This window comes from Monodon monoceros, unplaced genomic scaffold (assembly GCF_005190385.1).
Source record: "Monodon monoceros isolate NGI ecotype Baffin Bay Population unplaced genomic scaffold, NGI_Narwhal_1 Super_Scaffold_6, whole genome shotgun sequence".
NCBI lineage: Eukaryota > Metazoa > Chordata > Mammalia > Artiodactyla > Monodontidae > Monodon > Monodon monoceros.
Genome location: NW_021703783.1, coordinates 2,436,874 through 2,459,277, shown reverse-complemented (window position 1 = coordinate 2,459,277; position 22,404 = coordinate 2,436,874). Strand labels below are relative to the sequence as shown.

The following is a 22,404-nucleotide window of genomic DNA, read 5'->3' as shown; positions in this document are numbered from 1 at the left end:
TTCCTGACTCCAAGTCTTCTTGTCTTTTCCACACTGTGAAGTCTGCCAAGGGCGTTTCCTGCTCCTTGAATTGCTAAAGACTGGGCTGTTGACTGTCTCAGCTCCAAGTAATTTCAAAGCCATCCAGACGCACCTGTGACCTGGTCAGGGCCTGGTTAGGTTTAACCCCTGACATCCCCTCCGTTCTGTGGATTTGTCCTTGTTTACTGGGAGAGCCATCTGTTACCCTCTTTTAAAGAGAAATAGAGCCAGGCACAAGTTAAAGGTGATGGACAGGCTTGATTCAGTACTACCACAGTGTGGGAAAGAGACCGAGGTATCGAGCTGAGCTCAGTTCCAGAGGCAGCCAGGGATTTACAGCCCACAAGCAGCGCGATGGGTCAGTGGATGGAGAATTGCCAGGAGGAGACATCAGGGTGGGGGGTTCTTGCTAGCCCAGCCTAGCAGCATCCTGGCTACCTGATTGGGTTCAGGTATCAAGGGTGGAGGGTTTTGTAAACAGAGTTAACAGGATTCTTCCTAAAATCTGGGCTGGGCAGGCCAAGGACAGGGTCCAAGGACCACGGCCTAGTCGAAAAGAGTGCTCAGAGGAGCCCTTCCAAAGTTTGGTCCAGGAGACAGTGTTCCTTGTCACTTCCCAGTAAATGCAAGGACACGGCATAGTGAAGACCACGGGAAGAGTCCATTGACCTTGGGGTGACCTGTCTCACTTTCCAGGAGTCAGAGAATTTGGCTGGCACTGAAAATTAGTGTGTGGGAAAGAACGTGCCTGGGAGACACGCCGGAACTCTCTCGGATGCGGCAAATTGAATTTTTTTTTTTTTTGCGGTATGCAGGCCTCTCACTGTTGGGGCCTCTCCCGTTGCGGAGCACACGCTCCGGACGCACAGGCTCAGCGGCCATGGCGCATGGGCCCGGCCGCTCCGCGACATGTGGGATCTTCCCGGACCGGGCACGAACCCGCGTCCCCCGCATCGGCAGGCGGACTCTCAACCACTGCGCCACCAGGGAAGCCTGGCAAATTGAATTTTTAGGGTTATATCCTCACAACCTTGTCTACAAGTAGGTCGTTTTCAGCCACAGAGCAAAGTCAAGGAAGAGGTGACCCAGTCGTTCTGAGGCAGAAGCAAGGCAGCGCCTCCCCTCCCCTCCCACGGTACGACTCACTTGTCCCCCAAGCCCCTGAGCCTCCAGCTACTAACCCACAGTCCCCGGGGCCTGGGCAGGGATGGGGCTCCTTTGTTAGCAGTGTCTTAGACTGGTTAGCACAGGAACACCAGGCAGGAAGGTAGGGCTGGGTCTGGGAACATTCTTTCTCTTTCTTTGTCCCTCCCTCCCTCCCCCTCACGTCACCGCACTGGCTCTGGGATCCTCTTCCCCAGAACATCTCTCTGAGTCGAACTAGTCTGACCTGTTTCTGCCTGCCCACTGGCCCGCCATGGAAACAGCAGAGACCTTGATGGCAGCAGGATAAACCTGCGGAAGTCCCGATAAACATAACACGAGTGGACGGTTAATGTCTGCGCAGAAACCCAGGGGCACAGATCCCCAGCGGACGCTCTGCCCCCGGGTCTCCTCCAGGTCCACACCAAACAGCATCCACAGGAGAAAATGTAGGCGGGAAGAGGAAACGCTGGCTGGTGAGGCAGACAGGCTCTCTGTTCCGATGCCCGCTTCGAAACGGCGGACTCCGTGACCTTCAGCCCTGGGCTTCTCTTTCCCCATCTGTGAAGCGGGGGTAATCAGACCTCGCCCAGATGGGATCATGCCTGCGAGGTGCTGAGTAAACCCTGTGGAGCACCCAGCATGTAACTGGGTAAGAAAAGCTCCCCCGCCGCGCCCCACGTTCCACCCACCTTCCTGGAGGTATTCACACACACACACTCTGGCAAAGCGCTGATGTCCACCTTCTGTGGGCTGTGCTCTTTCCTCTGTGTCTGGTTGGCTGGCTGTGCCTCTACTGGTGCCCGCCTGGGGGTCCTAGGATGCTTCTGCTTCCAGGCATCTCTTGGCTCACGGTGGCCAGTGGTGCCAGTCTAACTCCCGGGCAGCGCCCACGGCAGTGTCCTGGGAGCATCTTGATGAAGCTGTTGGAGAGCTTTCTGCGCTTTTCCAGTGGGTTCCATCTGAACTCTTGGGTTCTAGCCTTAGCTTTGTCACTACAGTGGTCCTACCTGATCCATGATTTCACCTTCAGTGGTTCCTGTTACCCAAGGTCAACCAGGGTCTGAAAATACTAAATGGGAAATTCTAGAAATAAACAATTCATAAGCTTTCAAGTGTGTACTGGTCTGATCGGCATGATGAAATCTCACGCTGTCCTGCTCCATCTTGCCCAGGAAGTGAGTCACCCCCTTTCTCCAGCCCCTCCCACCGTTAGTCATTTAGTAGCTGCCTCGGTTACCAGAGGGACTGTCCTGGCATCGCAGCGCTTGTGTTCAAGTGACCATTATTTTACTTAACACTGTCCCCACGGTGCAACGGCGGTGATGCTGGAAATTCACATTTGCCAAAGGAAAGCCATAAGGTGCTTCTTTTGAGTGAAAAGGTGAAACTTAAAGAAAGAAAAAAAACCGTATGCTAAGGTTGCTAAGATCTACGGCAAGAGCGAATCTTTTCTCCGTGAAATTGTGAAGAAGGGAAAAGAAATTTTTGCTGGTTTTGCTGTCGCACCTCAAACTGCAAAAGCTACAGCCACAGTGAATGATAAGTGCTCCATTAAGATGACAGAGGCATTCAATTTGTACAATAAAATATTTTGAGAGAGACTCATTCACACAACTTTTATTATAATATATTGTTATAACTGTTCTATTTGAGTTTTAGTTAACATGATTAATCTCTCACGGTGCCTAATTTGTAAATTCAACTTAATCATAAGTATGTATAGGAAAAAACATCGTATATATGGGGTTTGGTACTACGTGTGGTTTCAAGCATCCACTGGGGGTCTTGAGTGTAATCCCTGTGGACAAGGGGGTCAACTGTGTTTGCTAAGTGACTCCAGACAGCTGGGCTTCCATTTCCTTACCTGAAATGAGGACTAGGTGGTCTTGAAGGCCCCTCCCAGCTCTTGGTGGCCTGTAATTCTGCCTTACGGTTCCACAAAGTCTCCATCCTGCCCGAGCGTCCCCCTGACCTGTGGGCAGCCCCAGCCCCCAGTGGACAGCAGTGCTGACCACTGAGCTCTGATTCTCCCCCCAAACCCTCGGCGGCTCCTTGCCCCTCTGCGTGGCTGTGAATGCACGTGTGTCTCCCTCATTCTCACTGTGGTTTGGCTGTTACCTTCCCAGATGTGTGAAAGCCCACCGGCTCCAGGGCCTCAGGGCACAGATGTCAGCCGTCACACACAGCCTCTAGATGCATCCAGGAGGAGCTGGGCCTCAAGTCTCATATCTCCAGCTGTTTATAATTCTGACAGGCAAACGCCAAGTCCTGGCCCACGGTCTCCTGGCGCCCCCAGCTCTGGGTCCATCCAGCAGCCCAGCGACTAACGGTGGGCAGGGAGAGAGCCCGCCGTCAGATAGCCCCACTAGGTCCCTGGCTCGGGGGCAGGGAGGTTGTGAGGGGAAAGCTCAGCTCGGCCGCCGTGCACCCAGTGGCTTTTGGGCGAAATTGGCCTCGACAGGCAGCCTGTGGTGGTCACATGGCAGGACAAAGCTCCGGGTTCACCTGACCTGGTTCCTCCTCTGAATTGGGAAAGACAGCGAGTCCTAACAGGAGATGAGCTCACGCCCTCGCTCTCTGCCGTGTTGACCTTGGCCGAGGTTGTAACCGTCCCCCTACACTCCACCCCACTTCATACCCACCCCAAGACGAGGGCTCTGGAGCCACAGAAGGTACACGATTACCTCTGTTATTATGCCCTGAATCTCGCAGATTTATGAGGTCTTCAGGTCTTGCTGACCTTGTTCTTCTCTTCTTCTTTCCCTTCCTCAGGGTATGGCAGCTGGAGAGAATTGGCCAAGGCTCTGGCCAGCAGGAACATTCCGGCTGTGGATCCAAATCTCCAGTTCTACCGCCCCCAGAAGCTGGGCCTCAAGGTACGTGGCAGGGTCAGCCTGTCCTCCCTGCTGGCGCGTTAACGTGGGTCCTCGGCTTCCGCTGCCCACAGAGCCTTAAGGGCATCCTCATGTCCTGTGTTAGGAGAGGGCAGAGCAGAGGGAGTCCCTGGATGGCAGGCTGGCCTCATGGGCTCTCCTGGCTTCGTGGGTAGAGACGTCCATTGTGCCTTCCCCAACGCCTTGTCGCATAGTTCAAGATGCCCAAGTCTGAGCCATCCAGGCATGTGGCCTCCGTCAGCAGCCTGAGCTGGACGAGCACCTCTCGCCTCTTGCCGGGATGAAGACTGGGCTGGTACTTTAGTGACAGTCCCAGGTGCTTGCCACTAAGAGTCAGAGATGATGCGGTAGAGACGGCCCCTCCCTGCAAATAGCTGGGGGACAGATTTGTACTGGAGCATTTTCCCCATGGTGTTTCTTGGGCTGATGGTCCCTAGAAGCTGCTCTGGGTGGGGATTAGGGAACTTGAGGTCCAGTTCAGCCTGGAGCCCTAAGGTTGAGCCTCTGAGCCTAGAACAGACATGGATCTCCAAGGCCGGACCAGAGCCAAACTGCACCCATGGACCTGCAGGGTAGGGAGGGGGTGGGGTGTCTCCCCCAAGGGGGCTCCCACTTGTTAGGACAGATGAGTCACAGGAGAGGGAGGCAAGGTCCCTGCCCTCAGGAGAGCCTGGTCTAATTAGAAAAAAATTTTCCTTATGGGAAGACTGAGAAAAGTCAGGAAAGTAGAAGCACCTCAGGGTTATACATTGGAGGTATATTCCTAAGGGATATAGTGTGAGCCAGAAAGGGGAGTGTCCGTAAGTTGATAAGCCTCTGACAGCAGGGCTGGGTCTCCTGACCCTCTGCTTCCACAGGCACTTTCAAGGGGCCCCGATCCTGCTGTCACCCTAATATTCCCACCAAGTTCATTCCTCTCTGTTCTGCCAGGACCAAGACTCTGCAAGAGGTGGCGGGGGGAACAGCAGCTACCTGAAGTGGAATAAGCCGGTCCCCTGGCTGTCAGAGGTGAGGCTGCTCTTGGAGAGGCTTAAAAAACAGTGTTTATAGGGAATTCGAGAGGCTCCAGAAAATTTTCTTCTAGTGGTTGTTATTAAAATTTTTCATCTAATTTGAAGAAAAAAATGAAAGCGTTCCAGGCTCATTGAATTTTCTTCCTTTAGAGAAGCTCTAACATTTGCAGGGGGCCTACTGGGTGCCAGGCTTTGTGCATAATCTCCTGTCAGCTTTATGACCCTATAGGATAACACAATGTCCTCATTTTATGGGTGAGGAAAGCAAAGCTGAGGAAAGCTACAGGACTTTCATGTCCATGTTAATCCCCAGTTATAAAATTCGGCTTCCCAAACTTTCATGGACCATTAAATCCCATAAGATATTCCAGGCAGAATGGAATCCACTGTTAAATACGGTTTCAGATCTATAGACATCCACTCCCTGGAAATACACATTAGCACATGAGAGGCTCTGAGTTCTGCAGTCATCTGTTTGACTTGGTTTGTTAGCTCAGCACGTACCAAACTTATTTGCCTCCAGAACTACCGTTTCCCGTGAACCATTAATATTCTATGAAACCAGTGTTCTAAGGGACATATACTAGGAAACTCCGCTTTAGAAATTTTTCTTTTTTTTTTTTTTTTGTGGTACGCGGGCCTCTCACTGCTGTGGCCTCTCCCGTTGCGGAGCACGGGCTCCGGACGCGCAGGCTCAGCGGCCATGGCTCATGGGCCCAGCGCTCCGCGGCATGTGGGATCTTCCCGGACCGGGGCACGAACCCGCGTCCCCTGCATCGGCAGGCGGACTCTCAACCACTGCGCCACCAGGGAAGCCCTAGAAAATTTTTATAGGAAGCAGTTAAACGTGTGAATGAAAGTTGTCATAAGCATCGTCATACCTTTTGTTACATAGGATTTGACAGATTCTTTTTCTTTCAGTGAAGAAGCAGAGGCTCAGGGGGTTAATCACATGCACAAGAGCACCTTGAGTAAAAGCTTGTGCAGAGACTCCAGAGCAGCGTGGTGCTTTGGGGGGTGAACATTTTAAATTTAGGTTTTGTATCATGCAACTTGTCCAAGCCTTTCTTGGCTGGGTGCTGTCAGCCAGCCCGTCATCTCGTCCACACCTGTCACAGGTTGACCTCTTCCACCTGGGTGATTTTATTTCCAGTCCACCCATTTGCCGTGGGGCGGGCGTGAAGGATGCGGTGTCATACAAAATATGATGGTAGGTTATCTACACCGTGAAATTGCCTCTGTTTAAACTCTGAGAGAGGATGGATTACAACACCGGCACACCTGTACCAGGTGATATCATCAGGTAATTAGGCCCTGCCCTGCCCCACCTGGAGATGGCATTGTGCAAACCATTGGTCCAGCGATCCAGCCTTCTGTCCTTTGAGGCCAGTTGGATTATTTATTTATTTATTTTTGGCCCCGGCTCTCGGGATCTTAGTTCCCCAGGAATCAAACCCGTGCCCCCTGCAGTGGAAACGCGGAGTCCTAACCACTGGACCGCCAGGGAAGTCCCTGGATCATTTTTCTTAATGAACCAATGATTTTGAAAGATTATAACTACATAATAATCTGCATTTATTAATCATTAGTTTTCTTACCTTTTTTGGCCAATCAAGGATGGAGGTATATACGTATATATCTCCATGACAGCAGTGACAAATAGTAAATAGTGATTAAAATAGGATTGACTTTTTAAAGAAATAGTTGATCTTTTAGTAAGTGTGTTTAGCCTTTTTGTGGTAAATGCCTGATTTCCCCAGACCTTGTCCTTTTATTATTAAAAGTGGCTTATAGGGAATTCCCTGGCGGTCCAGTGGGCCCTCACTGCCAAGGGCTGGGGTGCAATCCCTGGTCGGGGAACTAAGATTCCACAAGCCACGTGGCGTGGCCAAAAGAAAACAAAAAGTGGCTTATAAAATCCTCATTACAGTCTTCATGGATCTTCAGGGAATCGCTGATCCAGTCTCCTTATCTTACCGGCAAGGATAATTAGGCCCTGAATGTTTAAATAAGTAGCACATGCCGTCTCCCAGCTGCAGTGGTGCCCTCTCCTCCAGCCCGTCGTGGGGACCTCGGTTCCCCTCTCCTTACCTGTCTCCTGCCTTTTGACATACGGTTTCAGCAGGAAGTGCTCACTTGAAGGACACATGTCATTTGTTGAACATCTGCTAGCTGCGCTGTTGTTGCCCCTTTCCTGGCAATGGCTCCAGAGGGGTTGACTCAGTCACTCCCCCAAGGTGGCGTAGCTATTGCAGCCCTGCCCTGCCGGTGAGCACGGACAGAACACGGGAAGGCTGACCGTGGTCTCTCCCTTGACCGTCTCCCCGCGCCAGCCCTTGGCCGGCAGCTCAGCGTCTCCGAGGCCAGCAGTTGCTCTCAAGTGCAGCAGGCTTAGTCCACTCCTGTGAGACCAGGAGTGGACGGCTGGCGGGCTGGGCTTCATGGGGTAACCGCTCTCCAAGACTTGTCCCTGTCGGCCCAGATCATAAGACACTGACTAGCAAACTCCACCAATTAACAAACCTCGGTGCCAGTTTATTCACTTAGCAGTCAGTCTACGGTCCACTGACCAGACACTGCTGCTCAGGTCGCTACCCCCAGAAAACCAAAATAATTATAAGAAGGAAATTTGGTGAACGCAGAATCAGATCAAAGCAAGTCAGAGTCCATGGGTGACGTCCTGCGGGCTTGGTGAGGTGGCGTCTCTCTCCTGAGAGGAGGGCTGGGACCTTGATTCCCCTTCTCAGTCTCCCCCCGCTTTTTTCTCAAACAGCTTCATTGAGATATAGTTCATATACCATATAATTCACCCATTTCACGGGTACAATTCAGTAGCTTTTAGTATATTCATAGAGTCGTGCATCCATCACTTTCAATTTAGAACATCTTCCTCACCACTAAGGAACCCGCTCATCTGTTGGCCATCACCCCTTCACTACCCCCCAGCCTCCAGCCCCCAGCAAGCACTGATCTACCGTCTCTCTAGACCTGCCTGCTCCGGACACTTCATATAAAGGGAATCGTATACTCTGTGTGGCCTTTTGTGTCTGGCTTCTCTCACTTGGCATTAAGTTTTCGAGGCCCGTCCATGTGGCAGCGTGTATATCAGAACTGTGTTAATTGTTTTGCTGAATAATCTTCCACTGTGTGGATGGACCACATTTTATTATCCTCGATAGATGGGTATTTGGGTTGTTTCTTCTTTCGGCTCTTGGGAATAAAGCTGCCGTGAACGTTTCTGTACAGGTTTCAGAGCGGATCAGGCTGCCCTTTATTCAGGGCCCTGAACCACCACCATCATACACGTTGTCACCGTGGGGAGACACAAGTGACACCACAGTTCAATTACAAACCATCTGTTCCAATGGGGATAATTCCCTCCATCAGAATTTCACCAGATGGGCCTTGGGCCCTGTCTTCCAAATCTAGAGCCACCTCTTATCCTCTTGGAGCTGGGACCCCCTGGATTCCCAGTGGGAGCTCCCTCAAGGGGCAGGTGTGAACAGGAATCGAGTGGCTCGGGTGGGCTTCCCTGGTGATGCAGTGGTTGAGAATCCGCCTGCCAGTGCAGGGGACACGGGTTCAAGCCCTGATCCGGGAAGATCCCACATGCCGCGGAGCAACTAAGCCCGTGCGCCACAACTACTGAGCCTGTGCTCTAGGGCCTGCGAGCCACAACTACTGAGCCCATGTGCCACAACTACTGAAGCCTGCGGCGCCTAGAGCCCGTGCTCCACAACAAGAGAAGCTACCGCAATGAGCAGCCCCCGATTACCGCAACTAGAGAAAGCCCGTGTGTAGCAATGAAGACCCAACACAGCCAAAAATAAATAAATTTATTAAAAAAGAAAAAATAGTAGCTCGGGTGCTAGAAACTCTGAACGGGAGTCCGGTGTGTAGGAACTGGTGACCTCACTGTCCTGATGGGTGGAAGTCACGTGGTCCAGCCACGTGTGCTGGTCTCGGGCTGGCCAAGCAGCAGCATGGTCTGTGCTCACACCCGTGCTGGGCTGCTCACCCCTCCTGGAGGTGGACCTGGCCGCCCCGCCTTCATACCCTCTGCATCTCAGCCTCTGCAGTAGCCCTGGCACAGGTGGCTCGTTTGTCTGCATGTCTCTCTCCTCTGAGGAACCCTTTTCATCTTTGCGTCATCACTGGTACAAAGCAGACACTTGATGCTTATGGGATAAATGAAGGAACCTATGGTTCCAGACTTAGCTTCTCCAAGCATTTGTTCACTCAGATCATTAAGATGTGCAGGGAACCCACAGGAGGGAGCTGGAACTCTGCCTGGGGAAGTTGCAGAAGCCTAGGGAGAGAGATTTGAAAAGAGCCTTGAAGGGTGAGCTGGAGTTTGCTGGGCGGGGAAGAGAGGAGAGGGCCTTCCGAGCAGGGAACAGCATCTGCAAAGGCCCAGAGGCGTGTGCGCGCTGGGGCGTCAGCATGGCCAGGAGTGTGGTGAGGTGAGGCTGGGAAGGCAGGGTGAGGCCTCTGGGAACCCTCGGAGGTGTGAAGTGGCAGAGTGGCGTGATCAGATCTGTCTTTAGAAAGACAGTTCTACAGGCAGTGTGAGGAGTCAGTGGTGGGAGACGCCTCCATCCGGTCGGGAGGCTCTGTGAGCCCAGCGAGGCCTGGCAGGGACCCTGTGGTGGGTGGAAGGCAGTGGACGTGGTGGGTGAGCACCCACCAGGCTGCATCCGCACCCCCAGAAGCCCTCCCACTTCCACAGGGTTCATTGCTGTGTGTCCTTAGGGGCTCAGTTTACCTCTCTGGGCCTCAATATTCTCACCTCTAAAATGAGAGGGTTCAGGGGACTTCCCTGGTGGTCCCGTGGTTGGGACTCCACGCTTCCACTGCAGGGGGCGCAGGTTCAATCCCTGGTCGGGGAGCTAAGATCCTGCATGCCGTGTGGCGTGGCCAAAAAATAGAAAGAAATAAAATAAAAAATAAAACGAGAGGGTTCAACAGGTATTTTCTCCACTGCTTGTAGGCAGAAGTTTCCAATCCGTCTTTGGCCGTGGGCGTGTTCTGGGCGTGGGAGTAACCAGTACTCTTCCCTGGGCCTTAGCTCTGCTGGACAGTGGAGAGAGGGGGCAGAGGGCAGTGCCGACAAGCCAGAGTCCCATGTCCCTGCCCGACACAAAGTCTCCAAAGCTTGGAGGGACACGGGCCCCGGGGTGGGGGTGGGGGTCACCAGTCAGGGCCTGGGGAGGGAGAAGGTGCCCACTGGTCCCTCGGGGATGGTGTCCATCCCCTCCTACAGCCTGAGGGCAGGTGGAGCATGGCTGGGGGGCTGGCTCTGTGCTGAGTCAGGGCCTAGCCCCCGGGGATGTGGACAGTCCTCCCCCTGCTTGGGTTTCCTCTGCCGCTACCTAAGCAGGGCCCTGAGGGGCAGGTGGGGGGCTAGCCCAGCTCCTTCCTCCTTTCCCTGCCCAAGCCCTTGTAGCTTCTGGCCTCCTGGCTGAGCACAGCAGACTTCTGGGGGCGAGTCTCCCGGGAGGGGCATGGGGGAGACAACTGAGTCTTGTAAAAGGGACTTAGGAATTTCCCCAGAAGTAGCACAATGTCCCCATTCTTTCGTTCCAAGAAGCCCTAGCCCGACCCCCACCTACCCAGCCCACATTCTCTCTCCCACCCGTCCCAGCCCCCCACTCATATTCTGGGGAGCGACGGCTGCTACCCGCGGTCCCGGTCCCGGGAAGAACCAAGTTGCTGAGGGGACGGGGTGACAGGCTCTCCGCATGGGGAGGGGACAGTCCTGTCAGTGGACCCTCCCCGGCCCCTTCTCTCCCCCGTCATCCCTCCCTGCGGATCTCTTGCTGAAGCCCTTCTATCTGGGCTTCCAGTCTGGGTGTCCCTTTCTCCTCTGTCTTCCTTAAGTGCGGCTCGGATTTTGATATCTGACGGCGGGAAGGGCAGGGCCTGTTTGTGTGGCCTGATTGGGGCCCACTTCCCACAACCTGGTGATTAAGCTGGGGAGGGGTGCGGGGAGTGGGGAAGGGCTGAGATGGGGTGATCTGAAACCCTTTGTCAGGATAATTTGGGACTTTGTCCCCACCCCCCTCCCCTCTCCAACTCCCCACCCTTCCACCCACTCAGGGTCCAGTCTGCTGCCCTTGCCCTCCCCTCCCCTCCAAGGGGGGCCCTGTGCTCCAGGCCTCCAAGCTCAGTCCCGTGCCCACCAGCCCCACAGCCGAGGAGGGGAGGCAGGTACCTCCTTGCTCCTACCTTCCCAGGGTTGCCCCGAAGGCCCAGGCACCTGGTGGGCATCCCAGCAGAGGCCTGGGCAGCATGAGGCTCTGAGCTCCCAGGAGAGCCGTCAGAGCCCTTCTGCCGATGGGGCCCCCAGACCTCCTGCAGCTTTGCCAGCTGCTTCCCCACGAGGGCAGCCAGTGGCACGAAGACCACGGGTGGATGAGGTTTCACCCAGACAGCTGTGCGGGTGTCCTCTTACGAGGCGGTAGGGGAGGGAGAGCGGGTCCGGCTGAAGCCCCAGCCTGGCACCTCCCTCCTGCCATTCTGTCCTGGCTGTTACTCCCCCTGCCTGGGGGATGCAGACCAGCCCACTTCCTGCATGGAAAGAGCCGGGAGTGTGTATATGTGCGTGTACATGCATGTGGGTGTGTGGACACGTGCAAGGACAGGAAAACAGCCCCAGGCCTCAGGGCCAGGCCACGGGGATGAGGTTCCCCAGGCAGCCGTGGGTGCCGAGGACGGGAGCGGGACTGGCGTGGACCATGACCTTCAACAGTGAGGAGCGCTCGGGCCGGGGCTGCAGGCCGGCCCCATCTCACGCTCACACCCTGTCCCTGCCCCGTGCAGTTCCGGGGCCGCGTCAACCTGCACGTGTTTGAAGACTGGTGCGGCAGCTCCATGCAGCAGCTGCGGAGGGACCTCCACTTCCCCCTGTACCCACACGTGAGTGCCTCCTCCCCCGCTGCCCTCCTGCCCCGCTCCTGGCGCTCACGCCTGCACCCCGCTTCTGTCTTCCTCACCTTCCCTTGCTTTTGTTCTGGTTCGTTTCTTTTCCTTTATCCTGTGGACCCCCTTCTAACGCCCACAGTGTCTCCCTTGTTCCCTTCCCAGGGATTTCCTTGGCAATATAGTTTACCCGGGAGGCCGCCACATACAGTTGTGGGGCTGTGCACTGTTGCAGGTCACCTGGATAAAGAAGCAAGTGGGAGCGGGAGGCGGGTCCACCTGCCTCCCGCCCTCCTCGTCCTCCCGCCAGCCCTGAGCAGACCAGCCTCTTCACTTCCCTCTTCCCTCTTCCGGGTAATGATCCCCCTCTGGTTTCCCGGCACAGATCCGCACAACCCTGAGGAAGCTGGCCGTGTCCCCCAAGTGGACCAACTACGGCCTCCGCATCTTTGGCTACCTGCACCCCTTCAGCGACGGTGAGACCAGCCCCGGATCCCGCTGTTCCCCTTCCTGCCCGAGTTCTCAGGGTGCCCGGAGCACATCGCCTGCCCTGGGTCACCTGGACCCTGTTAGCCCACCCTCAGGGGAGGGGGGGAGTTTGGCCGTGGTGAGGCCTCACGCAGGCCCCCAGGCGGCCACTTCACGCCCTGACTTGAAGGGTCTGGAACTAGCTGGTCCCTCCCTGCAAGTCTCCATCTCCACGGGGTCTCCCAGGGTGTAGAGACCCCCACTTTACAAAGAGGGGAGCCCAGCAGCAAGCCCCCAAAGAGGACTTAGCCTGAGACATGAGAACCCTCTATGTGGAGGCCCGTCCCGCTCTCACCTGGAAACTGCCCTCATGCCCAGGGGAGATCCAGTTTGCCATCGCCGCCGACGACAACGCAGAATTCTGGCTGAGCCATGACGACCAGGTCTCAGGCCTGCAGCTGCTGGCCAGCGTCGGCAAGGTAGGGTCCCCACGGCCCCATGGGCCCTCCCACTGCCCCTGGGAGCCAGGTCACCTGCCTCCATCAGGACAGTCTGGTGTGACAGCCAGGGAAGAGGCATGAGAAGCAGCATTCTCCCCCGCTGCCTCCCATCTTACAGAGGGATGGACTGGGTGTGGCGGGAACAGACCCCGGGAAGACTCCGGACTGGGCCACACCCACCCTGGGCGCTCTGGTCCTGATGCTGAGGACTCAGGCGGTGGGCGCCGGCTGCTGGGGGAGGGGCGTGCGGGGAAGGGGAGTTACTTCCCGAGTGGTCCCGTGTGCCTTCCCACCCCCCATCTCCCCTCCTCCCTCCTCCCACTTGCCGCCTCTCTCCTTCTGCCTGTGTCCCCTCACTCGCCACTTCCCACCCTCCATAGTTTGCCTTTGTGTCCGCCCTTCTCTTCCCTTGCTCCCCACACCTCCAGACTGGAAAAGAGTGGACTGCCCCTGGAGAGTTCGGGAAATTTCGGAGTCAAATGTCCAGGCCAGTGAGGTGAGTAGGGAGTGTGGTGACAGGAATGGCAGAAACCCCAGCCTCCGTCAGGTGCCGAGAGGCCAGCTCAGGGCCGGGGCCTGGGCCCGGGGGGGCACTTCCCCCCCGCCGCCCCATCACAGAGGTTCAGCGAGCCAGGGCCACGTGCATTCAGGTAAACCAAGTCTTTGATTAGAGACCACCTGGCCCATCCTTCCTCACTTTAAAGATGAGGAACTGAGGCCCAGAGAGAGCTGTGACTTAATGAGGGTCACACAGCTGTTCAGACGCACTCAGGACTGGAAAACAGAATGGGTCTCCTTTCTTCCCGCCCTTGCTTGCCCGTTTTCTCCATCCCTGCAGGGTCCACAGCTGGACCACCGCTGCTCTTTCTGAGCTGCAGAAAGTTCCGAATGGTGGGGGCCCCTGGGCAGGCTGGAGGGAAGGCCTGGAGTGGCTGGGATGGGAACCATCCCAGCCCCAGAGCGCCACCTGGTGGCCCGCACACACTGGCGAGAACACGTGTTGGCTTGAAGGTGCCGGTGCTGGTGTTGATGGTAGTGAGACAGTACAGCTTGCACAGAGCACTGACCGTGCCAGCCCCCGAGGTCACCACTTCCCGTGTGACTCAGCACAGCAGCCGAGGATGAGGGCTCTAAAGCCAGGCTGCCTGGGTCCAAACCCCAACTGCGCCCCTTATTACCTGGGGACTTTGGGCAAATTACCCAAATTTTCTGCGCCTCAGGGTTCTTACCTGCAAACAGGGATTACGTGAGTTCATGTGTATAAAGCACTTAGCACGGTGCCTCCACATAGGAGCAGCTCTCTGAGGGTTAACAGAGAGCTGAGTATCCTGGGAGGTTAGTGCTGTTGTTATCCCATCTCACGGGAGGGAAGACTGAGGCCACCCTGTCAGTAAGCGGTGATGGGGGTTCTGACCCAGATGCTCACCAGCAGGTCCCTGGGACCAGGAGCAGGGAGGGAGGGACGGGGCGTGTGTGGCGCTGGGAGGGGGCTCAGGTGGCGTGGGGGCCTGGGAGACAGCCCCCTGTTCCCTGCCCTCTCCCGCCAGCCTGTCAGCCGCCCGCAGGTACTACTTCGAGGTGCTACACAAGCAGAACGACCAGGGCACCGACCACGTGGAAGTCGCGGTGAGCCCCCGAGGTCCCCTCTGCCTCTGTGCCTGGCCGCCCCTCTGCCCAGGCCCCTGAGCCCTGTTCCAAATCAGCCACCTCCAACCTGCCGCGTCCACCCTCTCTCCTCTCCCAGTGGCGACGGAATGACCCCGGGGCCAAGTTCAGCATCATTGACTCCGCTTCCCTGTCCCTCTTCACAAGTGAGTGTCCTGCCCCAGCCTGGGGACGGGCCGAGGTGGGGCTGGCTTGGCGGGGCTGGGAGGGCTGCTTGGAACGAGGTGTGGAGGGTCCGGACCAAGGAGCAGAGCCTGAAGGGGTGCTATCGTCAGAGGTCCTTAGCTCCCGGGGGGTCGGTGACCTGTGAGCGCCTTCCGGAACCTCTCCGAGCCCTCGCCCCAGAGAAACGCCCGTCCGCCTCCACACGGTGTTGTCTGTATGATTTCAAGGGGATCCAGAGACCAGGACGCTCACTCCAGATGAAAAGCCTCTGAGGGAGGCCAGTCCCTATTTTGCAGATGAGCCGCCATGGTTCTCGCACGGCTGTGGCCAGAGGAGAGGAAGCGTTCTCACCTCTCTCAGGCTGCAGTCAGTGGACTCCCCGAGTATACTTGTTGTTGCTTATGATTTACCCCTGCCTGGAGGCCCCACTGAGAAGTCACCACCGGCAGGTGGGCCGTGTGGGCCCAGGTATAGGAGGAGCTGGCAGAGCAGAAGCCCTGGCGAGGAAGGGAAGGTGGGTCTGGAGGAGACCGGGAGACGGTGGAAAGAGCGTTTGCACGGAGGGCAGGAGGGAGAGCGGAACGGAAGGTCTGGTTCACAGGAGAGGGCGGCAGTGAGGAAGGGGCGAGAGGGGTCGGGGGAGGCTGCCGGTGACCGAAGCAGGAGGTCAGGGCAGAAGGGCCAGTTGGTGCCAGAAGAGGAAGGGAGATTGGAATCCATAGATTGAGTGTGAACCAAGAAAAAGGAAGCCCGAGGCCAATTCAGGTAAGAAGCCAGTGAGATGGGCCAGAGGTAACCGAGCTCTTATCTGGGGCCAGGACAGATGATCTCAGGAAGCAGAGAGCAGAGACAAGCAGCCAGCCCCCGGGGCTGGTCAGATAGGGGACAAGTAGTCTTGAACACCAGACCCCCAGAGGGAGGTGAGGGGTGGGTGCTGGAAGCCTAGGGGCTCCCTGCTTGCTGGGCCTGGGCTTGTCTGCTGGAGAGGCTGAGACACAGGCCTGGGTTCACTCAGCTTTTGTGTGATCTCAGGCACGTGACTTTGCTTCCCTTTGCCCAAGTTCCTTGTCTGTAAAGTGGGAATGATGATAATAGTACATAAGCCACAGCAGCTCTGAGGATTAAATGCGTTGATATTTCTGAGATGCTTGGATCAGCGCCTGGCTTATTATTTAGTAAGTGCCCTTCCTGTGTTTGTTAAATAAACAGACTTCTAATGATGAATTTCCAGCAGATAGCAGGTAACACATTTTGAGGAAGAGGTGGCTTTTTCCAACTCACACAAAACTGTGGTGTGTGCTGGCCCTGGGGCTGGTGGAGGGGGTCCAAGGGAGACCACAGGTTGTGGAGGCAGGGTTGGGGGCAAGCGGGATTGAGCGCATCACATACTGTACCAGCCTGGGGATACGGAAGCCTTCAGTCGGCCCCTTCCTGGCCCCTCCAGGAGGCAGGGGACTGGCTTCTGGGCTGACTTTCTCTTGGAGTCACAGTTGCCCTCTGTTCTTTCCTCCCTGGGCCCAGATGAGACAGTCCTGAGGATGGATGAGGTGGGCCACATCCCGCAGACAGCAGCCAGCCATGCAGGCTCCCCAGCCCCTCTTCCCAGTGATGAGCAGCCCCTGGCCGACATGCTGCGGCCCGACCCTCGGGACACCCTCTATCGAGGTACGACCTCACTGCGGACTTGACCTCCGGCCGGGGGACGCACTGCCAGGTCCACGGATGTCGAGGAGGAGGCCTCTGTGCTACCGCAATATCCCCAAATCAGAGACTCTTTTCTTTTACTTGTATGAAATATAACATGCATACAGAAAGGTACAAAAATATAGATGTACAGCTTTGCAATTGTACAAATCATTACAGAGCAAATATTAAAGGACAAGAAATAGAGCCAGAACCCAGGTGTGCCCTCTGCAATCACGTATATCGGTTTCTTATTGGATTCTAGCTCTTGCTGTCCAGTGAGAGAAGTACGTCCCCACTAAGGTGTAGGAGCCTTAAGCTGTCCAGAGTGTTTACATTTTAAAAGACGACAAAGTGTCCCCTTCCAGCCCTGTCCCCGCCATGACAACCGGAAGGGAATTCAGTTACTGGCACTGCACTAGGGGGAGGCTTCGCGGCTTCACTGGGAGTTCCTGAACCTGTTTTGAGACTGGCCCTGCACAGCGATCCCAGAACAGTCCTGTACCTCGAGTCAGGCACCGCGTGCGAGCGCTCTGCCTCCAGCTGCCCCTGGAAGCCACCCCCACCCCCAAGAGTGGTGGCAGCCTCCGCTTGGTGGCCTCAGCTGCCGGGCTGGATGCTGCCATGAGTGAATATAGAAATGTGTGGGCTTGGGGCCGCAGATCCAGCCCTCGCCCCGCAGCCTGGAGGCTTTGTGGCTGTGAGCCAGCCTGTTTCAGGCTCCCTCACTCAACCTCACTCCGCCTCCTTCTGTCCCAGTGCCACTGATCCCCAGGTCCCAGCTCCGCCGCGTCCTGCCCGACTGTCCCTACAAGCCCAGCTACCTGGTGGACGGGCTTCGTCTGCAGCGCTACCAGGGACTCCGGTTTGTAAGTCTCGGGCCAGGCGGCAGGGACAGGCGTGGGAGGGGGCTCGCTGCCCGTTGCCGGGACTGCAGAGGCTGGCCCCTCCTCCCCACTCCACACGCCAGGGGGTGGGATGCCTCCTGGGGCCCAGAGAACCGGCATTTCGCTGTGCCCGGCCCGGATGGGCTGCCCTGCGGGGCCCGGATGGGCTGCCCTGCGGAGCCCGGAGCCGTGCGGGGAGGGCTGGCTGAGGCCTCCCACCCTCCGCCCCGAGGGTGGCGGTATTTATTAAACTTATAGACAAGGCGCTGGTGAGGTGGAGCTCCGCTTTAGAGAACCCCTAGCCCCGCACGGAAGCCCCAGGGCAGGATCCTGCTGCGCCCCTGGGTCCAGAGGTGACGGCGGGAGAGGCTGGCGGCAGCCGTGGGGCAGGGCTGAGAAGGCTTTTGGTGGCCGAGGCCTCGAGCTATGTTGAAAGGGGGCAAAAGACAGTGCAGGGAGTAACAGGGGCTGTCTCGGGACTGTGGGAGGTGGCAGGGGAGGGAAAGGCCGCAGGAGGGGCGGGGTGGAGGGGTGGCCTCGGCTGCAGCTGCAGAGAACGAGCCGGGGCAGGAGACTGGGACGTGCACACGGGGAGCTTGACTCGGGCACGTTCAGTCCAGAGCCCAGGGGAGGGCACGTCAGGGGTGGGGTGGAATCCAGATGCTGTGTCCACAGCAGCCCTGCTCTCCGCCTCCAGGTTCACCTGTCCTTTGTTTACCCCAATGACTACACCCGCCTGAGCCACATGGAGACCCATAATAAGTGCTTCTACCAGGAAAACTCCTACTACCAGGACAGGTGAGACACTGGTGGGGCAGGAGCCGGGAGGGCTGCCTGGACCCAAAGGGCCACAGAGACCCTCCACCAAGGAGCCTTGGCGCTTCCTGGGTGCTTCACATAAGCACACGTGCACACACGCAGCCTCCCCCCCTGCACCCCTGGCCGGGCGTGACCTCAGGCCGCCCCTCCCGCCCCCGCCATGGCCTGCAGGGTGCCCATGCCAGCCTCCCTCACTCCTGCAGGCTCAACTTTCAGGACTACATCAAGATTGACCAGCCTCCGAAGCAGGGGCCGGAGCAGCCAGGTACAGAGTGACAGCCGAGCCGCCCGTCCCCCAACAGGAGTTCAGAATGCAAACCCCACAGCCCTTCCCCCCAGCCCCAAGGGTGGGGGGAGGAGTCCTTCTCCCCCCTCTTCCTTTCCAAGGCGCATGTAGAGGACGAAGGGCCATGGGGGACGCTACCTGAACTGTCCGAGGGCCTCGCTACCCCGGCCCATCATTAGGGAAGCTCTGCTGTGCAGAAGCACCGTCTTCCTGTGGCCTCTCTCCTTGCAGTACTGGGGACTAAGTGGGGCTATCTGCTGGGTCCCTGCATGTGCCAGGCCCCGGCTAGTGCTTTCTGTCCTTCGTGTCACTCACTCTTGACAACAACCCTATGGAAGAGGGAGACCCTGGCTTTAGCTGAGGTTGAGTAATTCACCCCCGGCCCAGTGCAGGCCCCGCCAGGGACCCCCGCTGGCTCACCCTCTGGTCCTCAGCCGTCTCGTGGATCTTGTTGGGGAGAGGTTGAAACCCCACGCGAGGGATGGTTGTTGTTGACAGCGGGTTCCGAGGAAGGCCTTCTAGAAGAATCCCAGTACGGAGAAGTGGCAGAGGACACCCCTGCCCCTGACGGCCAGAACGCCAGGACACCAGAGGGGAAGCAACGGCCCCCAACGGGCCCCGGGCGGGACGCCACCAACCGCCGCCTCCGAAGCCTGCGGAGGCTTCTGGTTCGGCCCCAGGAGGGCCTGGTGGTGCCCCCTCCCACGCAGAACTCCACGGCCCCCTTCCCAGCGAGGACCAGCGCCATCCCGGCCCAGCCAGCAGAGAAGAAGGCCAGGAAGCCCAACCCCGAGCCCCACCAGGCTCCACGGCATCCTGACAAGTGGCCCCCGGGACACCCAGCAGGGCACCCGCCTCCAGTGAAGAGGCCCAGACCCGCGGGTGGCAGCCCCGGGAAGACGCTGGGGCAGTCCCAGTGGCTGAATCAAGTTGAGTCATACATTGCAAAGCAGAGAAGGGGTGACAGGCTGGAGCCTCCGGAGCCCAGGAGGGCTTGGCCTGAGGAGGCGGAGGAGGTGTTGACAGCAGCTGCTGGCCAGGAAGGACGGGCGGAGGGAGAGGACGACGGGGAAGAGGAGGAGGAGGAGGTGAGGACGGTGTTGGAGTACCTGTCCATGTTCGACCCGGTGGTGAACTGGGACCAGACCTTCAGTGCCGGCAACCTCGACTTCCAAGCCCTGCGGACCGACTGGATTGACCTGAGCTGTAACACGTCTGGCAACCTGCTGCTTCCCGAGCAGGAGGCGCTCGAGGTCACGCGGGTCTTCTTGAAGAAGCTTAACCAGCGCAGCCGGGGGTAAGGTAAAGGGCTCTCGTGGGCTGGGCAGCGGGGGGGCCCTGGCCGCAGGCGCCTGGGAGGATGAGTGCCTGTCAGGTCTCGGTCCCACCATCAGGCAAGGTCTGAGATCCCTGGGGCCTGGCCCAGGACACAGGCTGAACACTGGGAAGGCTCTCAGGGAGGGAGCTGGTAAAGAGATGGGACAGGGAAAACTGGGGCTAAAAAGACACCTTGAGACCCAGATGTGGGCTAGAAGGGCGGGGGCAGAAGGCATGGATGAGTGCTCTGTTCTTTCATTCATTCATTCAACCCACCAACATTTTTCTAGTTGAGATAAAAGGCACATACCGGGCTTCCCTGGTGGCGCAGTGGTTGAGAATCCGCCTGCCGATGCAGGGGACACGGGTTCGTGCCCCGGTCCGGGAAGATCCCACATGCCGCGGAGCGGCTGGGCCCGTGAGCCATGGCCGCTGAGCCTGCGCGTCCGGAGCCTGTGCTCTGCGATGGGAGAGGCCACAACAGTGAGAGGCCCGCGTACCGCAAAAAAAAAAAAAAAAAAAAAGGCGCCTGCCATTCGGTTCGCCGTTCTGGGGGGTGCAGCTCAGCGGCGCTCAAGTATATTCAGGATATTGTGCAGCCACCACCGCTACGTGAATCCAGAACATTTTTATCACTTTTATTTTTTTTTAATTAATTAATTAATTTTATTTTTGGCCGTGTTGGGTCTTTGTTGCTGCGCAGGCTTTCTCTGGTTGCCGCGAGTGGGGGCTACTCTTCGTTCTGGTGCGCAGGCTTCTCATTGCGGTGGCTTCTCTTGTTGCGGAGCACAGGCTCTAGGCACGCGGGCTTCAGTAGTTGTGGCTCACGGGCTCAGTAGTTGTGGCGCACGGGCGCACACGGGCTTAGTTGCTCCATGGCACGTGGGATCTTCCCAGACCAGGGCTTGAACCCGTGTCCCCTGCATTGGCAGGCGGATTCTCAACCACTGCGCCACCAGGGAAGCCCAATAGGTGCATTTTTATTTTGTTTTGTTTTTGTGGTACGCGGGCCTCTCACTGTTGCGGCCTCTCCCATTGCGGAGCACAGGCTCCAGATGCGCAGGCTCAGCGGCCATGGCTCACGGGCCCAGCCGCTTCGCGGCATGTGGGATCTTCCCGGACCGGGGCACGAACCCGCGTCCCCTGCATCGGCAGGCGGACTCTCAACCAGTTGCGCCACCAGGGAGGCCCCAATAGGTGCATTTTAAAAGATGGCAGCAGTGCTCACTGGAGCAGGTAAGCATCGTGCAAGCATGTTAACCAACAGCAAAGCTGGGCGAAGACCAAGGTCTCCTGACGACTGGCCCTGCTCCCACATGCGGGGAGAGTGACCCAAGCCCCGCACCCTTTCCGCCAGGAGGTACCAGCTGCGGCGCATCGTGAACGTGGAGAAGCGTCAGGACCATCTCCGTGGGGGTCGCTACCTGCTGGAGCTTGAGCTGCTGGAACGAGGCCAGCACCTGGTGCGGCTCTCGGAGTTCGTGTCCACGCGTGGCAGGCAGGGCGTCGATGCCGCTGGTGGGGAAGAGGCCGAGGCCCGGAACCTGCAAGGCCTGGTGTGGAGCCCACACGACCGCCAGAGACATGTCCTGAGTGCCCGGGCCCCGGAGCCCAAGCTGTGCTGGCCCCAAGGCTTCTCCTGGAACCACCACGCCGTGGTCCACTTCGTTGTGCCGGGTGAGCCTCCTGCCACCTGGGCGCTGTCCGCGGAGCAGGGGCCTCACGTGATCACGAGCATCCGGTCTCTGCTCCCCGATGTGATTCCACAAGAACTTGTGGGAGAGGCCACTTCGGGAAATGGGCTCACAGGAGAGAAGTAACTAGTGTGAGGTCATGTGGGCAGTCAGGGCTGCAGCTGGGAAGGACGCTGACTCATAGGCCAGCGGCTCTTCTTACTGACCCAGCATTCAGGGTTGGACGTGAAAATCTGCCAGGGCTGCTGGCCTGGGGCAGTGCGACAGGGAGGGCAGACTGGCTGGTTTTTATAGCAAGAGGGGAGCCTGTCAAGGAGTGTAGCCGTGGGGTCAGACAGAACGTGAAGGATGACCGTAAGATGGACAGCTAGAGGGTTTGAGTGTGAGAGCCCAGGAGGGTAACCATGACGAGCTGATGACAAGCCCCAGCCCTTCCCGCAGAGCCCTCCCTGGGAGGCTCTGCGGGGGTGGGGTGGGGGTGGTGTAGAGGCCCCCGTAACGGTGAGCTCTCCCTCTACCCTCCGTCCCCCGCTGCTCTGCTGACCTTTCCCGCAGCCACATTACCCTCAGCAAAAGTCTGATGGGACTCCTGAGCACGCAGGAGCCGGGAGCGGAGGTGCCCTCCTTTGCGTTACCTCTGCTTCTTTCTCCCCGCCCACCCCGCCTGCCCCACCGGGCAGTAAAGAACCAGGCGCGCTGGGTGCAGCAATTCATCAGAGACATGGAGACCCTGTTCGCTGTCACCGGCGACCCGCACTTCAACATCATCATCACCGACTACAGCAGCGAGGACATGGACGTCGAGATGGCCCTGCGAAGGTCCAGGCTGCGGAGGTGAGGGCGTTCTCGGCAGGGCACAGCCTGAGCCACTTCTTCCTGAAGCCCCGCCAGCTTCCCTGATTCCCAGCCTCTAGCTTTTCCCGGA

The 22,404-nt window shown here is 57.7% G+C and overlaps 1 protein-coding gene across 2 annotated transcripts in view; it reads left to right on the top strand.

Moving 5' to 3' along the window:
* B4GALNT3 (beta-1,4-N-acetyl-galactosaminyltransferase 3) overlaps positions 1-22,404 on the top strand; it is a 92,989-nt gene that overhangs the window by 65,480 nt on the left and 5,105 nt on the right. Inside the window, exons 1-16 of one of the 2 annotated variants that reach the window (XM_029206532.1) lie at positions 3,702-3,839; positions 3,940-4,043; positions 4,992-5,069; positions 11,897-11,992; positions 12,381-12,471; positions 12,842-12,942; positions 13,392-13,459; positions 14,511-14,589; positions 14,708-14,774; positions 16,315-16,458; positions 17,236-17,345; positions 18,061-18,161; positions 18,386-18,447; positions 18,967-19,765; positions 21,143-21,462; positions 22,160-22,313. In XM_029206532.1, the coding sequence (XP_029062365.1) occupies positions 11,948-11,992; positions 12,381-12,471; positions 12,842-12,942; positions 13,392-13,459; positions 14,511-14,589; positions 14,708-14,774; positions 16,315-16,458; positions 17,236-17,345; positions 18,061-18,161; positions 18,386-18,447; positions 18,967-19,765; positions 21,143-21,462; positions 22,160-22,313 (2,141 nt within the window). In that variant the 5' untranslated portion in view covers positions 3,702-3,839; positions 3,940-4,043; positions 4,992-5,069; positions 11,897-11,947. Of the gene's footprint in view, positions 1-3,701; positions 3,840-3,939; positions 4,044-4,991; positions 5,070-11,896; positions 11,993-12,380; positions 12,472-12,841; positions 12,943-13,391; positions 13,460-14,510; positions 14,590-14,707; positions 14,775-16,314; positions 16,459-17,235; positions 17,346-18,060; positions 18,162-18,385; positions 18,448-18,966; positions 19,766-21,142; positions 21,463-22,159; positions 22,314-22,404 lie in introns of those variants that run through there. The other variant, XM_029206531.1, reaches the window with a different exon arrangement.